General features: G+C 43.9%; 1 protein-coding gene across 1 annotated transcript in view; it reads right to left on the bottom strand.

Annotated features, from left to right (window-relative positions):
• LOC129836217 (VPS10 domain-containing receptor SorCS3-like) overlaps positions 1–16,307 on the bottom strand; it is a 251,858-nt gene that overhangs the window by 57,351 nt on the left and 178,200 nt on the right. The window contains exons 5-6 of the mRNA XM_055902085.1: positions 2,736–2,803; positions 885–949 (exon numbers count right to left, since the gene is read on the bottom strand). Of these exons, the coding sequence (XP_055758060.1) occupies positions 885–949; positions 2,736–2,803 (133 nt within the window). The remainder of the gene's footprint in view (positions 1–884; positions 950–2,735; positions 2,804–16,307) is intronic.

Below are 16,307 nucleotides of genomic sequence, written 5' to 3'. Positions count from 1 at the left end.
CGCAGACAACTGATTGCCTTTTACACACTATCTGCTGATGTATACAGAAAGGATGTACTTCTTTATATAATCTGGGACCCGACACTGTTCATTGGCCCTAAACTGCACCACTGTTGAAGTGCATAGTTAACGGCTCCATTGTTGCACATCTTATAATAAGGTTGTTTTGAAGAATACAGTCTCTCTCTTGGGAAGGTGAGGATGCCTGGACTTGAACTTGAGGGAACTTTGTATGGTTTGTGATTGACATGCGATAGAGGAGACAGCATTACACTTGTGACAATATACTGACTGTGTATATATATAATTGTAATTTGGCCAGTATGTTGTGATTTCCATTCTATAATGGTGATTGGTTCACACATGCAATACGTGACGTTGTAGATTTGTCACTATTCAACATGATCAACTGTGATCATTCTCTGTGTACAGAAAACAAAACTCTCTCTGATTCCGGGGCTCTAACAACAGCAGCAGCAGATAGCTAGAATAAACAATCTCACAATTTCACCTATGGAGGACCTTGGGTGGCGTTGCCGTGGCGAGTTATAGAGCTGACACTCCCAGGGTGAGAGGGATGAGAGGGAAAGGCCATATTAATCAAGTGTCATGCACTGCATTTATCAGTGGGGTAAATCCACTGTGTCTCCCCTGGGACACAACGCTCTAAACCCAGGGTGGAATTTATTCCTTGACAGACTCTCACTCTCTTCTATTGTTAGAGGGCTGATAATTGGACTGCAAATGTGGGGGCGTTTCTCTGCTGTGTGTGTGACAGAGAGAGAGAAAGAAAAAGAAAGGTGTGTGTGTGTGTGTGTGTGTGTGTGTGTGTGTGTGTGTGTGTGTGTGTGTGTGTGTGTGTGTGTGTGTGTAGTGCTACTCACGTCCATTGGGGGTGTGTGCCTCCATGTGGACCAGATCTGACTCCTTGTCTAGACCCGTTACAGACCTGGATTAAAGAAGAGGAGGAGAGAAGGAAGGATGAAGAGGAGGAGGGGGATGGAGGGGTAAAGTAATGAGAAGAAGAGAAGAAGAGGAGGGGAGACAGAGAGAAGAAGAGGAGGAGAGAATCAGGGAAGAACAGGATGGGAGTAGATTGGGTGAAGTGAAGAGGAAGGAAGAAGAAGAGAGGAGAAGATGAGATGGGAAGTGAAGGAGGGAAGGAGAGGAGAGGAGAGGAGAGGAGGAGGGAAGAAGAGGAGATGGGAAATGAAGGAGGGAAGAAGAGGAGATGAGGACGAAAGAAAAGGAGGGAAGAGAAGGAGGGAAGGTGAGGAGAGGAGGAGAGGAGGAGGGAAGAGAAGGAGGGACAAAGAGGAGAGGAGGAGGGAAGAGAAGGAGGGAAGAAGACAATAAACAGAAGATGAGTCTCAGCAGAGGTATTCCAGTCCAGATATAGACGTCTCATTTCAGCGTTGTCTCAACGATGATGGCAATAAAATAGCAATGCAATCCCACGTGAGGACGTTCTCCCCAGGGATGTGTGACAAAATGTCACATTACCCATAGCAACCCCCACAGCAACACCCAGACGCTGTGGGTTTGTTATTTTACCACAAAGTGGTATCTGCCACAAAAGTGTAAATACACAACAACCTACATATGGTATTAATTTTGTCTGGCACTGTACACCGGCAAGGCTGTGCCACATAATTAAAGTTAGAATCACCGTACTGCATTATATAATTGTATTGGGTATTGTGGACTAACTTGAATAGATTTTTTTTGTTAAGTAGGCAAGTCAGTTAAGAACAAATTCTTATTTACAATGACAGCCTAGGAACTGCCTTTTTTCAGAATGACAGATTTTTACTTTGTCTGTTTGGGGATTCGATCTCGCAACCTTTCAGTTACTGGCCCAAAGCTCTAACCACTAGGCAACCTAGAGCCCCCCCCCCCCCCCAGATATGGCGTTCCTATAGTGTAATGTATGTCATTCCTGGTGGAGTGAGACTGATAAACGTATTGTCTGTAAGCCTGGCTTGAGGTTGCCCGGGGTACTAATCGTGAGGGTCAGAGTTTAAAGTCCTTGAAGGGGTTGGATCAAGAATGGATCAAGCTAATTATTTAGGATATGTGATGAAAAGTAGACCCTGGATTTATGCAAGTTGCTGTGGACATAGCTTGCAGCAGCTCGACACACACACACACACACACTCGCACACGCACACACACACACACACACACACACAGCATTCCCTACATCTCTAGGAAGGAAAGCAATGAGGCAGAATAAATTCAGAGCTACATTTGTGATGAGTGTGTACTTCCGCAGAATGGGTAGGGCCGACGTAATTAGATGAGAGGCGACTTATTATACAGTATCATCCTACTTTATGAATGTACAGTATGTTTGGATAACCCCCAATGAAAAAGTAAGGATTGTTAAGATGAACCAGAATGTGAGATGTGAGAGGCAGAATGTGAAATGGTGACACTGTGGATGTAGATTTATCACAGTCCAATCATATCAACAGTGGAAATGAGCAGATCGGTACACAGCATTTCCCACCAGCAACGCTAGTCATTCAGATAGGTTGTTGAAACGTATTATCAATGTCCTTCACAGACTCTTGCATTGCAGAAAGCAAACAACATGTTCCACACACTGCTAGTGATGCTCCAAAACAGTTTGTGATGAGAGTCTGAGGAAACAAAGGAAAAGATCAGGATAACAGAGAGGACGAGAGGAAGCGAAGGATGACGAGAAGAAAGAAGACAAGTGTATGACTCACCAGTAGAACCTGTTCACATGCTCATGAACCAGCTGCCATTTTCTCCCAAAGTCCAGGGAGGCGTACAACTGTGAAGAAGAAGATAAAAAGAAAAAGAAAAGAGATAGAGAACATATCAGTCTACTTATCACAAGACAGGAAGTAAAGTGACAGTGGGCTTGAGTCATGGCAGGATAATGGTAGGGGAGAGCGTACCCAGGGCAATAAAGCGTGGCACTCTAGATACTCTAGACACACCTTAAACTGACATTATCATTATGACTCAGACCATTCATGTTAACATATAGGCTCCTAAATTACATGTAGGCCCTATCCTGTTTCCTTTTCCAATTGTAAATTAGCACGTGGTATAGTTAAAGCACTTCAAGTCTAATATGTTCGCCGCAAAATAGGTTTAACATTATCGTTTGCTTTTCCTGGAACAGCAAAGCCTTTGGTGGGTTCATGGTGACCAAATGAAGTGGAGTGCTTATATAATCAATCCAACGCCTCTAGAGGAAGAATACAAATCCAGAATGCTACTGTAAATTAAGAACATACTTGTCCAAAAATATATATATTGCCCTGTTGACGATCAGGTGTAGTACTGCCCATGGCCTAATTTAATTGGTCTAATTATATTTTCCACTTCCTCGGTGCATAATGACAGGGAGCATTTTGTCCCATTACACTGATTGATGGTACTGATGTTACTTCCTGCTGGCTGTCTGTATTGCTATTTTAGTCGTACAGTCAGAGTCGGTGGCCCCAGTCAAACTTCCTGAGAATGTTATACCTTTATCAGAGCGGAAATCTGACATTCAACTTCGAGGCCAACAATCATCAAACACCAGATACAACTTGCCATATTTGCTGCATGCAAACAAATTGTTATGCACACACACAATAGTAACTAAACTGTCATCTTCATAATCATCATGTTTTTTTATCACTGGCTTTATCACTGGCTTGGTACCAGATCTGAGTAAATAAATAGTGGTCCCAAGTCATGTTCCACCTTATAGGATCCTGCATGTGTCAGGCAGGCGGAGCCATGTTCTTCCCAATAGCAGTATGTGTAACGGCTGTCGTAGTCGTTCTCCTCCTCAGATGAGGAGGAGCATGGATCGGACCAAGATGCGGATTGGTAAGTATTAATTATTTAATGGGAAAACAACAAACACTACAAAATACAAAAACCAACAAACGTGACTAACCCGAAACAGTCCTGTGTGGCCCAAACACTGACACAGGAACAAACACCCACAAAAGACAAGTGAAACCCTGGCTGCCTTAGTATGATTCTCAATCAGGGACAACGATTGACAGCTGTCTCTGATTGAGAATCATACCAGGCCGAACACAAAATCCCAACATAGAAAACCAAACCTAGACCAACCCACCCAACTCACGCCCTGACCAACTAAAACAAATACATGACAAAGGAAAACAGGTCAGGAACGTGACAGAACCCCCCCCTTAAGGTGCGAACTCCGGGCGCACCAGCACAAAGTCTAGGGGAGGGTCTGGGTGGGCGTCTGTCCACGGTGGCGGCTCTGGCGCTGGTCGTGGTCCCCACCCCACCATAGTCAACCCCCGCTTCCGTGGCCTCCTCCCAATATTCACCCTCCATGTCAATCGCACTATTCCAAAGGGCAGTAACAGACTGAGGGGCGGATCCTGGCTGGCTGGCTCTGGCGGATCCTGGCTGGCGGAAGGCTCTGGCGGATCCTGGCTGGCGGAAGGCTCTGGCGGATCCTGGCTGGCGGAAGGCTCTGGCGGATCCTGGCTGGCGGAAGGCTCTGGCGGATCCTGGCTGGCGGAAGGCTCTGGCGGATCCTGGCTGGCGGAAGGCTCTGGCGGATCCTGGCTGGCGGAAGGCTCTGGCGGATCCTGGCTGGCTGGCTCCGGCAGCTTCTGGCTGGCTGGCTGGCAGCTTCTGGCTGGCCGGCTCTGGCTGGTCCTGGCTGGACGGCTCTGGCTGGTCCTGGCTGGACGGCTCTGGCTGGTCCTGGCTGGACGGCTCTGGCTGGTCCTGGCTGGCTGGTCCTGGCTGGACGGCACTGGCTGGTCCTGGCTGGACGGCTCTGAAGGCTCGGGACAGACGGGCAGCGCTGGGCAGGCAGACAGTTCAGACCACGCTGGGCAGGCAGGCAGTTCAGACAGCGCTGCGAGGGCAGACAGTTCGGGCAGCGCTGAGCAGGCAAGCAGCGCAGGCGGAGTTGGGCAGACGGCCCGACTCTGACCTGCTGAGGCGCACAGTAGGCCTGGTGCGTGGTGCTGGAACTGGAGGCACTGGGCTGGAGACACGCACCACAGGGAGAGTGCGTGGAGGAGGAACAGGGCTCTGGAAACGCACTGGAAGCCTGGTGCGTGGTGTCGGCACTGATGGTACTGGGCTGGGGTGGGAAGGTGGCGCCGGATATTTATTTATTTATTTATTTATTTATTTACCGTTATTTTACCAGGTAAGTTGACTGAGAACACGTTCTCATTTGCAGCAACGACCTGGGGAATAGTTACAGGGGAGAGGAGGGGGATGAATGAGCCAATTGTAAACTGGGGATTATTAGGTGACCATGATGGTTTGAGGGCCAGATTGGGAATTTAGCCAGGACACCGGGGTTAACACCCCTACTCTTACGATAAGTGCCATGGGATCTTTAATGACCTCAGAGAGTCAGGACACCCGTTTAACGTCCCATCCGAAAGACGGCACCCTACACAGCGCAGTGTCCCCAATCACTGCCCTGGGGCATTGGGGTATTTTTTAGACCAGAGGAAAGAGTGCCTCCTACTGGCCCTCCAACACCACTTCCAGCAGCATCTGGTCTCCCATCCAGGGACTGACCAGGACCAACCCTGCTTAGCTTCAGAAGCAAGCCAGCAGTGGTATGCAGGGTGGTATGCTGCTGGCTGACATACCGGACCGTGAAGGAGGACACGCGCTCTTGAGCACCGAGCCTCCCCAACCTTACCAGGTTGAATGGTCCCCGTAGCCCTGCCAGTGCGGCGAGGTGGAATAGCCCGCACTGGGCTATGCAGGCAAACCGGGGACACCACCTGTAAGGCTGGTGCCATGTACGCCGGCCCGAGGAGACGTACTGGAGGCCAGATATGTTGGGCCGGCTTCATGGCACCCTGCTCGATGCCCAACCTAGCCCTACCAGTGCGACAAGGTGGAATAGCCCGCACTGGGCTAAGCACGCGTACTGGGGACAATGTGCGCTCAATCGCATAACACGGTGTCTGACCAGTACGACCCCCTCTCACTCCACAGCTATCAAATCACGTCAATAAATCAAAACACCTGCCGGATCCAGAGCCACTGATGAGGCCTGCCCGGCGACAGCCAAGAGACTGAGAGAGCGAGAGCTGCAAGGGACACTTGTCTAAAGGGTGGTTGAAGGATTGAGGATAACAGTTGTTGGTTCCACTCATCTATTCATGTTGATGGAGGATTTCAATAGACATCTATATGGTGGTATGTACGTCATTGTGTTCTGAGGCTTGTTTAGCTGTGTACTTTAGAATGCAAGACGCTGACACCAACTGCAGAATTTTAAAAGTAGAACATGTGGTTTACCAGAAAAGAGAGACGGAAAAAGAGAGTCATGATTGTTGTGCCTGAGCTAGGTTGGTAAACCATGTAAGCATTTGAGAACATGTCAAAGGGACTAACGAAAACATCTGATTATGTACAAGAACAAAAACATCACGGCGCGTGAGGGCAGGGAGGGCGTCGCACAGCAGGTGTTGCATCTTCATCTAAAGAGTAATTTGTTCTAATGTAGATTACGGGAAAACACAGAACATTATGGACAAACATTATAGCTGACACAAATGGTGCGTTGCGGCCCCAAAGAGTGGGCATCCAGCAGGCTGAATCACAGTCAAGGCTCCAAGATCTCACACAGGCCTTTTTACAGACAACAAGAGCTTTTATATTGTCTGCAGCCAGCCAGTGAGAATGTTTACAGATATCAAATCATATCAAACTTTATTTGTCACATGCGCCGAATACAACAAGTGTAGACCTAACTGTGAAATGCTTAATCCTTCTTGAACTGCACTGTTGGTTAAGAAAACATTTACCAAATAAACTAAAGTAAAAAATAAGAAAAAGTAACACAGTAAAATAACAATAACAAGGCTATATACGGGTACCGGTACCGAGTCAATGTGCGGGGGTACAGGTTAGTCGAGGTAATTTGTAAATGTAGGTAGGGGTGAAGTTACTATGTATAGAAAATAAATAGCGAGTAGCAGCAGTGTACAAAACAAATGGAGGGGGGGGGTGGGGGGGGGGGGTCAATGTAAATATTCCGGTGGCCATTTGATACATTTTTCAGCAGTCTTTTGGCTTGGGGGTAGAAGCTGTTCAGGAGCCTTTTGGTCCTGTGCGATATCAGAGAAAACGGTCTATGACTTGGGTGACTGGAGTCTGACAAATTTTTGGGCTTTCCTCTGACATAAGGTGGTGATGCAACCGGTCTGGATGCTTTCTATGGTGCAGCTGTAGAACTGGAGAGCTGTAGAGCTATAGATCTGGTGACCCCTGCTAAGTCTCCTGAGTAGTAAAAGGTGTTGTCATGCCCTCTTCACATCTGTCTTGGTGTGTTTGGACCATGATAGTACGTTGGTGATGTGAACACCTAGGAACCTGAAACTCTCGCCCCGCTCCACTACAGCCCCGTCAATGTTAATAGGGGACTGTTCGTCACGCCCTTCCTACAGTCCACGGTCAGTTCCTTTGTAACGTGGGTGAACAGGGAGTACAGCGGGGGACTAAGTACACACCCCTGAGGGGCCCCAGTGTTGAGGATCAGCATGGCAGATGTGTTGTTGCCTACCCTTACCACCTGGGGGTGGCCCGTCAAGAAGTCCAGGATCCAGTTGCAGAGGGAGGTGTTTAGTCCCAGGGTCCTTAGATTAGTAATGAGCTCCGTGCCTACTATGGTGTTGAATGCTGAGCTGTAGTCACATGAACAGCATTCTCACATAGGTGTTATTTTTGTCCAGGTGGGAAAGGGCCATGTGGAGTGCGATTGAGATTGCGTCATCTGTGGATCTGTTGGGGCGGTATGCGAATTGGAGTGGGTTTAGGGTATCCAGGAAGATGCTGTTGATGTGAGCTAAGACCAGCTTTTCAAAGCACCTCATGGCTACTGACGTGAGTACTACGGTGTGGTAATCATTTAGGCAGGTTACATTCACTTCCTTCGGCACAGGGACTATGGTGGTCTGCTTGAAACATGTAGGTATTACAGACTCGGTCAGGGAGAGGTTGAAAATGTCAGTGACAGTGTAGACACTTGCCAGTTGGTCAGCGCATGCTTTGAGCACATGTTGACCTGTTTAAAGGTCTTGCTCACATCAGCTACTGAGAGCATTATCACACATTCAGCCAGAACAGCTGTTGCTCTCGTGCATGCTTCAGTGTTGCTTGCCTCGAAGTGAGCATAAAAGGCATTTAGCTCATCTGTTAGGCTTGCGTCACTGGGCAGCTTGCGTCTGGGTTTCCCTTTGTAGTCCGTAATAGTTTTAAAGCCCTGCCACATCTGACGAGCGTCAGAGCCGGTGTAGTAGGATTCAATCTTAATCCTGTATTGACGCTTTGCTTGTTTGAAGGTTCGTCTGAGGGCATAGCGGGATTTCTTATAACCGTCTGGATTAGTGTCTAGCTCCTTGAAAGTGGCATCTCTAGCCTTTAGCTCGATGCGGATGTTACCTGTAATCCATGGCTTCTGGTCGGGATATGTACGCACGGTCACTGTGGGGACAACGTCATTGATTGACTTATTGATGAAGCCAATGACTGAGGTGGTATACTCCTCAATGCCATTGGATGAATCCCAGAACATATTCCAGTGTGTGCTAGCAAAACAGTCCTGTAGCTTAGCGTTCGCGTCATCTGACCACTTCCGTATTGAGTCACTGGTACTTCCTGCTTTAGTTTTTGCTTGTAAGCAGGAATCATATTTGCCAAATAGATGGCGGGGAGAGCTTTGTATGCATCTCTGTGTGTGGAGTAAAAGTGGTCTAGAGTTTTTTTTTCCTCTGGTTGCACAGAAATTTGGTAAAATGCATGAGTTTACGAACACCCAGAGCACAATCAGGCACTCCAGATTAAATTTACAAACACAACTGTTGTATAAACCAGCCTTTAGTCTAGAAATCTTTCGTTGTTTAGCACACAGCCTCACAAGTGAATCCTTAAAGAGATGGTTGGGGCTAAAGCTTAAAAGGGTGTGAACAGTGCTGAATGGGTGTAGACAAAGCTCTCCAGTAGGTACAAAACGATTCAAGGGGCATTTTCTCAAAGGTGAGGTTACAAGTTTATCACCTTTCAAAGCAGAATTACTTTCCCAATGTTCCTCTGTAGTCTATGATATACCATTTTCTATCTCTGAGTCTTTACTTTAACGCAATGTAAAAAACACAATCTCAAATAAATCGGTCTACATAAGACCGAATCGAGCCGGTTGGTCACATATGCTACAGGGCAACAATCAACTGTACTTATTTGATTAACTTCATAGAGTAGGAGATCAATGATAGAAGGATCTAAAATTGGATTTCAAGCCAATAGTTTCAGATTGTTAAGTTTGTTGGTGCGGTACTTTAAGCTACATACTTCAGTTGTTTTTGGGTTTCATTAAACTTTAGTTATTAAACTTAAATCTTTTTTTCACTAATGTTCTTGCTCCAGTGGTCAAAGATATGTAGGAAAAACAAGACTGCAGTCACTGAAAGGTTCTCTGAGGTTCTTATTATCTGTCCTACTGCCTTCTTTCATCTGATCCCTGGAAGCTAGATATCACAACTGATCTCTCTTTCGCCACCAAAACATCCTCATTCATTAAAGGTCCAATGCAGCCATTTTATCTCAATGTTACCAGGAAGGCCAAAACTCCGATCCACCACAACAGGCTTAAGTTTCAGGAAGTCTATTGAAACAGCTCTTAAATTGAATGGACATTATCATAATTTTCACAATTTCACAGTATTATTCAATAGCGTGGACATACTGTATATATAAAACACAGATAAATCACATTTTTGACTGGATTGGTCTTTTATCAACCCAATAGCACCCTAATACATAATGGCAGAATCTACTCCCAACTGAAATAGGACATGTGGAGTTATGGAAATAGCAATGGCATATTATAGACCCTGTGTCCTGAACAATTACTATAAGTCACTTTTACAACACCTAATTAACCTGTTTGGGCTGCAGGGGCAGTATTGAGTAGCCGGATAAAAGGTGCACATTTCAAACGGCCTCGTACTCAATTCTTGTTCGTACAATATGCATATTATTATTACTATTGGATAGAAAACACTCTCTAGTTTCTAAAACCGTTTGAATTATATTTGTGAGTTAAACAGAACTCATTTTGCAGCAAACTTCCTGACAGGAAGTGGAAAATCTGAAATCGATGCTCTGTTCTAGGGCCTGCCTATAAATGTCCTTGATATATATCAGTATACATGCACTTCATACGTCTTCCACTAGATGTCGACAGGCAGTGAGAGAAGAAATGGAGTGTATAACTTGATCTGGGGTCGAACAAAAGCTCTTTGTATGACGTGTCACCAGGTTCCTGTTTTCTGGAGAGCGCGTGAAGGGACCTGGTTTTGACTTCTGTACAGCTGTCGTTATAGACGACTAATATCTCCGGCTTTGATTTTATTTGATACATGTGACAATATCATCGTAAAGTATGTTTTTTCAATATAGTTTTATTGATTATTGAAATTTTGTCGGGACGTTAGGCGTGTTGCGTTGTGTGCCTTTGTTCAGGAAGGAGAGCTTCGCGACACTTTGCTAGCTTTCCGTGCTAATTGACTGGAGAAAAGGACATTCTAAATCCAAACAACGATTGTTCCCGACAAAGGACCCCTTGTACAACATTCTGATGAAAGATCGTCAAAAGTAGGACCCATTTTATGATGCTATTTCATATATCTGTCGAACATGTTGTACTAGTCGTTTGCGCTGAGAGTTTGGGCACTCTCTCGCTATAACTAAGCTGGATGTCGTAATAAAGTTATTTTTAGAATTCTAACATGGCGATTGCATTAAGAACTAGTGTATCTATCATTTCCTATACAACATGTATTTTTTAGTAACGTTTCTGTATAGTTATTTGGTCAGAATAGTTTGAGTGTCAAAAATATCCGCACATTCTGGGAAAAAGATGCTACGTTAGCACAATGTATAACCACTGATTTCAGCTCTAAATATGCAAATTTTGCACAAACAAACAAAACATACGTGTATGTATAACCTGATGTTATAGGACTGTCATCTGATGAAGCTTATCAAGGTTAGTCAAAAATTATATATCTTTTGCTGGTTTATTCGCTATCGCTAACGTGCCTATTGCTATCGCTAACGTGCCTTGATGAATGAATGCAGTAGTGTGGTAGGCTATTGTAGTAAGCTAATATAATGCTATATTGTATTTTCGCTGTAAAACACTTTAAAAAATCGGAAATATTGGCTGGATTCACAAGATGTTTGTCTTTAATTTGCTGTACACCATCGATTTTTCAGAAATGTTTTATGATGAGTATTTAGGTATTTGACGTTGGTGTCTGTAATTACTCTGGCTGCTTCGGTCCTATTTGTGTCGGTAGCTGTGATGGTAGCTGCAATGTAAAACTGATTTATACCTCAAATATGCAAATTTTTCGAACAAAACATAAATTTATTGTATAACATGTTATAAGACTGTCATCTGATGCAGTTGTTTCTTGGTTAGTTTGGTTGGTTATTGGTTAGTTAGGTTGGCTTTGTGCATGCTACCTATGCTTCTGAAAAATGTCTGTCCTTTTTTGTATTTGGTGGTGAGCTAACATAAATATATGTGGTGTTTTCGCTGTAAAACGTTTAAAAAAATCGGACATGTTGGCTGAATTCACAATATGTTTATCTTTCATATGCTGTATTGGACTTGTTAATGTGTGAAAGTGAAATATTTCAAAAAAATATATTTTGAATTTCGCGCCCTGCACTTGAAGTGGCTGTTGTCATATTGTGCCTGGCTTCGGGCTTGCAGTCCAAAGAAGTTAAGCCTCCTATGAATTCCTTAAGCATTTATGTGCAGTACTCTAAATGAAACCGCACCGGTTGACAGTGCCTTGGCTCTGACTAGAGCAGAAGAAGACGTGATGGGACAATTTTTTCTGGAATTTATGGAGCCAGGAGAATGCAACGCGGTGGTGCTGGAGACGATCCTATGGAGGGGAATGTGAAAGTGTATGCAAATGAACCATCTGGATTGTTTGAACTGCCTGGGTGTTGGGGAATAAGAGGTCTCTGATCCGGAGCACAATCTACTGCATCACTTGTCACCCCTCCCTTGTATGTTCTATAGAAACAAGACTGTATTCAGTCCCAAATAGCACCCTATTCCCTATATAGTGCACTACTTTTGACCAGAGCTCCATAAGGAATACTATGTCCTTATACTGTACAGTAGAGCTGACACTGCAATGAACTCCAGAGAATGATGTAGTTCATTTGACAGTTATGTTCGAAATTGATGATGAACAATACTGGAAATGGAATTAGACCTGATCATACTGTATGGATGTCCATTAAGTTTGTTAGGTGCCATGCTGTCACTGCAGTAAGAATATTTCCTATAAACCAATACCAAATCCCTCTCGCATTGTGGTGACATATCTCCCACCACCGTCCCTCAATGGATCACCTCTTGACGCTAGGGGTCAGATTTTTTACATTTTTTAAAATATCGTTCCCAAGGTAAACGGACTATTTCTCAGGTCCAGATCGAAGAATATGCATATAATTTACAGATTAGGATAGAAAGTTTCCACTCCAAAGTTTCCAAAACTGTCAAAATATTGTCTGTGAGTATAACAAAACTGATTCTGCAGGCGAAAACCTGAGGAAATCTAAACCGGAAGTGATTTAAAAAAATAATAATCTGTGTTTCCTGGCCCGTCTTTCTTCCATTTAAAGGGGTATCAACCAGATTCCTTTTCCAATGGCTTCCTCAGGCTGTGACCAGGCATTAGACATAGTTTCAGGCTTTTATTTTGAAAAATGAGCGAGATTTTTGACATTTGACATGTTTCTACGACCATTACGGATACTTTTTGGAATTTTAATTGAACGAAACGTGGCTTTGGTTTTCTGAACATAACGCGCAACCCAAATGGCGTTTTTTGGTTATAAAAGTAATATTTAAGGAACAAAAATAACATTTGTTGTGTAACTGGGAGTCTCGTGAGTGCAAACATCCGAAGATTATCAAAGGTAAGCGATTAATTTGATTGCTTTTCTGACTTTCGTGACCAAGCTAACCAAGCTAATATAAGGCTAACTGTTCTAGCATTGATTGATACACTCACAAAAGCTTAGATCGCTTTCGTTGCAAAGCATATTTCAAAATCTGACACGATAGGTGGATTAACAACAAGCTAAGCTGTGTTTTGGTATATTTCACTTGTGATTGCATGATTATAAATATTTTTAGTAATATTTTCGAATCTGATACGTTTGGGAATTTTCTTCTGGCTTTCAGGACCGGAACGAGGCTGTAGTTTTCTGAACAGAACGTGCAACCCAAATGGCGTTTCTTTGTCATAAAAGTAATATTTATCAAACAAAAATAACATTTATTGAGTAACTGGGAGTCTCGTGAGTGCAAACATCCGGAGATTATCAAAGGTAAGCGATTCATTTTATTGCTTTTCTGACATTCGTGACCAAGCTAACCAAGCTAATATAAGGCTAACTGTTCTAGCATTGATTGATACACTCACAAAAGCTTGGATTTCTTTCTCTGTAAAGCATATTTTCAAAATCTGACATGATAGGTGGATTAACAACAAGCTAAGCTGTGTTTTGGTATATTTCACTTGTGATTGCATGATTATAAATATTTTTAGTAATATTTTGCGCCCTGCAATTCGCGGTTGTTTAGGAAAATGATCACGTAAAAGGGATCTGTAGCGCAGATAAGTTAATAGGGCACACATCTGCACTACCGCAGTTAAATAACAAATGATAGCAGCAGTTGAAACTGCACTGCAACTGCTTTCCGTTCACAATGTCACCAAATGTGTAATCTCTGGTGGGGAGGAATGATGGCAGTTGAGCTCAGTCATCTATTCCGCTCGGTTGGATTCGCTCTGCAAACTCATCAACAACAACCTCCACCTAGAAACCCATCCACCTTTTATAGGTGTAGTTTAGTGGTGTGTAGAGATTTTAAAAAGGTTAATGTTGTGTTTGAATAATGTGTGGATGTGTAAGAAAGTATTTTACTTCTACATGTCTAGACTGTGAAAAACATGTGGTGATTCACAATGCTAATTATTCATACCAACTAAGTACTTACTTTGGATGTCTGCATTGTTATCCAATTAGGCATAATTGCTCTGTGAAGTGCTATGAGGTAAACGTAGAGAAAATGGCACTATTAGTCCACTGCTAAAGGAAATATGGGTGCTTATTAGTCCATTGTTAAAGGCAATATGGGAGCTTATTAGTCCATTTTTAAAGGCAATATGGAGGTCTGCATTGTAATTGTCATGACAGTGTGTTTCAAATTAAAGTCCATTAAAGGTGTCCTGAGAGAACCTGCTGGTTCCAGTGAACCGCAACGGGAGCCGAACTGTTGCAGCTTCAGCTGACAAATGGGCTGAGCACTAAAGATACCTACCATCTGGAGGGGTATTGAGCTGAGAAATGCACCACAGTGGAGGAGGAGAAGGAGCAGAAATGTTGTGGACCAGCAATACCTTGCGGGGTCTCATCCAGGTCTAAGGTGGGTGGGGGAGGGGAGGGGACACACTGCGGTGGTGGTGGAGGCCATTTTGGATTTAGATTAGCACATACTGTTAGTAAATTAATGGATACAAGTGTGTTTACATTGTGGAGGAACCATTTTGGGGTCTGACTCCACAGCACCTTGCTGGTGGGCCTATGCACTGCAGTGTTGGAGACTGTGGAGGCCATTTTGGCTCAAGATCAACATCACCTTCCGGGATCAATTTATGAGGAGGAGTGAAACTGCTGACATAAGGAAGCCATTTTGTCATACAGTGTGTTCCATTGCAGGGTCTGCACCGCATTATATAATACAACCACAGGTGGATACTAAACTTTTACTACCTGGTTACAGGTCTGGGAACACACAAACAGGGCAGATGATGTTGCTTATGCTAACACAACACAAGCTCTTTAATCAGAAAAATGGTTTACTGCTCTCTCTGTATTACAGTACATCTATTTAAGTCTTGTTGATGTCAGAAACGGGAGGTTTTAGAATGAAGAATCAGTATTGAGCAGCAGAAAGGTGTCAGCCGCGGATTACAATGACAAGAGATGATCCTGTAAGCCAAAGCACTCTGGGATTTATAAATTCACTGACTCCTATCAGACAAGGATTGATTTAAACCAGCTTATCTGAAGGAGACTCCTCCTATGACAGCTGAAACCCATCCATAGAAATATCCCACATTTTACTATTACCACAGAATATACTTTTTATCCATTTTCAAACAGTCTATTCAATTCAAATGAAGACAGAAATAAACATTTTTTAAATGTATTTTCTCCCTCTGCATACGTTATTGAGACAGATGTCCCCCGTTGCATTTGGGCTAACGTTTAGTGGCGATACGATTCTGTGTAGAAAATAATTAATGGCATACATTTTCATCATTAGGGCGGATTAAGTCAAGCAATGCTTGCTTATAGAAGGACTGGAGGGATTGTGTGGCACGCTCAACAAGGCTGATTCCTACCATTTCCTGATTTGTTTTTCGGTAGCTGCCCCCCTGGGAAAAGGGAATGGAGAAAAATGATCCATTCAGCTAAGCGCCAACAGCCAACATTCGTCACATTTTTTTGTGGCCTGAGTGTTCTGAAAAGCAAAAACAATGGCAAGCAACAAATGTTGGAGAAACCTAATCGACAAGGTTACTGAGGTAGAAAGTGTCAAGAGAACGACCACATATGTTGTGTTGATGATATAACACCTAGGCGATCAGCAACGTTTTACCTCTCCCTGAGCCTTCTCCATTTACACAACTTAGTTCTGCCACAAAAGTTATGTGCCCATTTTCCTCAACAGTCAGAGTGTGATGTTCTCATTTCCCAGTCTGCCTCTCTCTCCAGACTGATTATACCTCCAAATCCTAAGACCCTGACAGACTGATGATGGGTTTGTCCAGATGTGGGCCACACCTCTTCAGTATGATCTCTGTGAAACCAGGAGAAGCCAAACTATCCTCCAGACTTTTTCACATGTCCTTGAAGTGTATGGTTTGCTCTAGGCCGCACTCAACTCCTGTTCATGACTTTATCTGAATAACAGAGAGAGGATGATAGGAGGGGGGAAGGGAGGATAGGGGTCCATCTATCACCCTACTCAGGATGAGAGACAAAGGGTACAATGTACATTTCAGGCTGTTCCCTCTTTTATTATTCAGCCCCCTTGACTTTAATTTGCTCTCCATCCAAAATGCTCCCTGATGTTTCTTAAAATCGCTTTTCTTATACTTCCAGGTCACCTTGCTCTCTAAGTTAGGGTACGGTACAGT

The sequence above is a fragment of the Salvelinus fontinalis genome, chromosome 3 (genome assembly GCF_029448725.1).
Source record: "Salvelinus fontinalis isolate EN_2023a chromosome 3, ASM2944872v1, whole genome shotgun sequence".
Taxonomy (NCBI): Eukaryota; Metazoa; Chordata; class Actinopteri; order Salmoniformes; family Salmonidae; genus Salvelinus; species Salvelinus fontinalis.
This window is presented reverse-complemented; position numbering and strand designations above follow the sequence as displayed.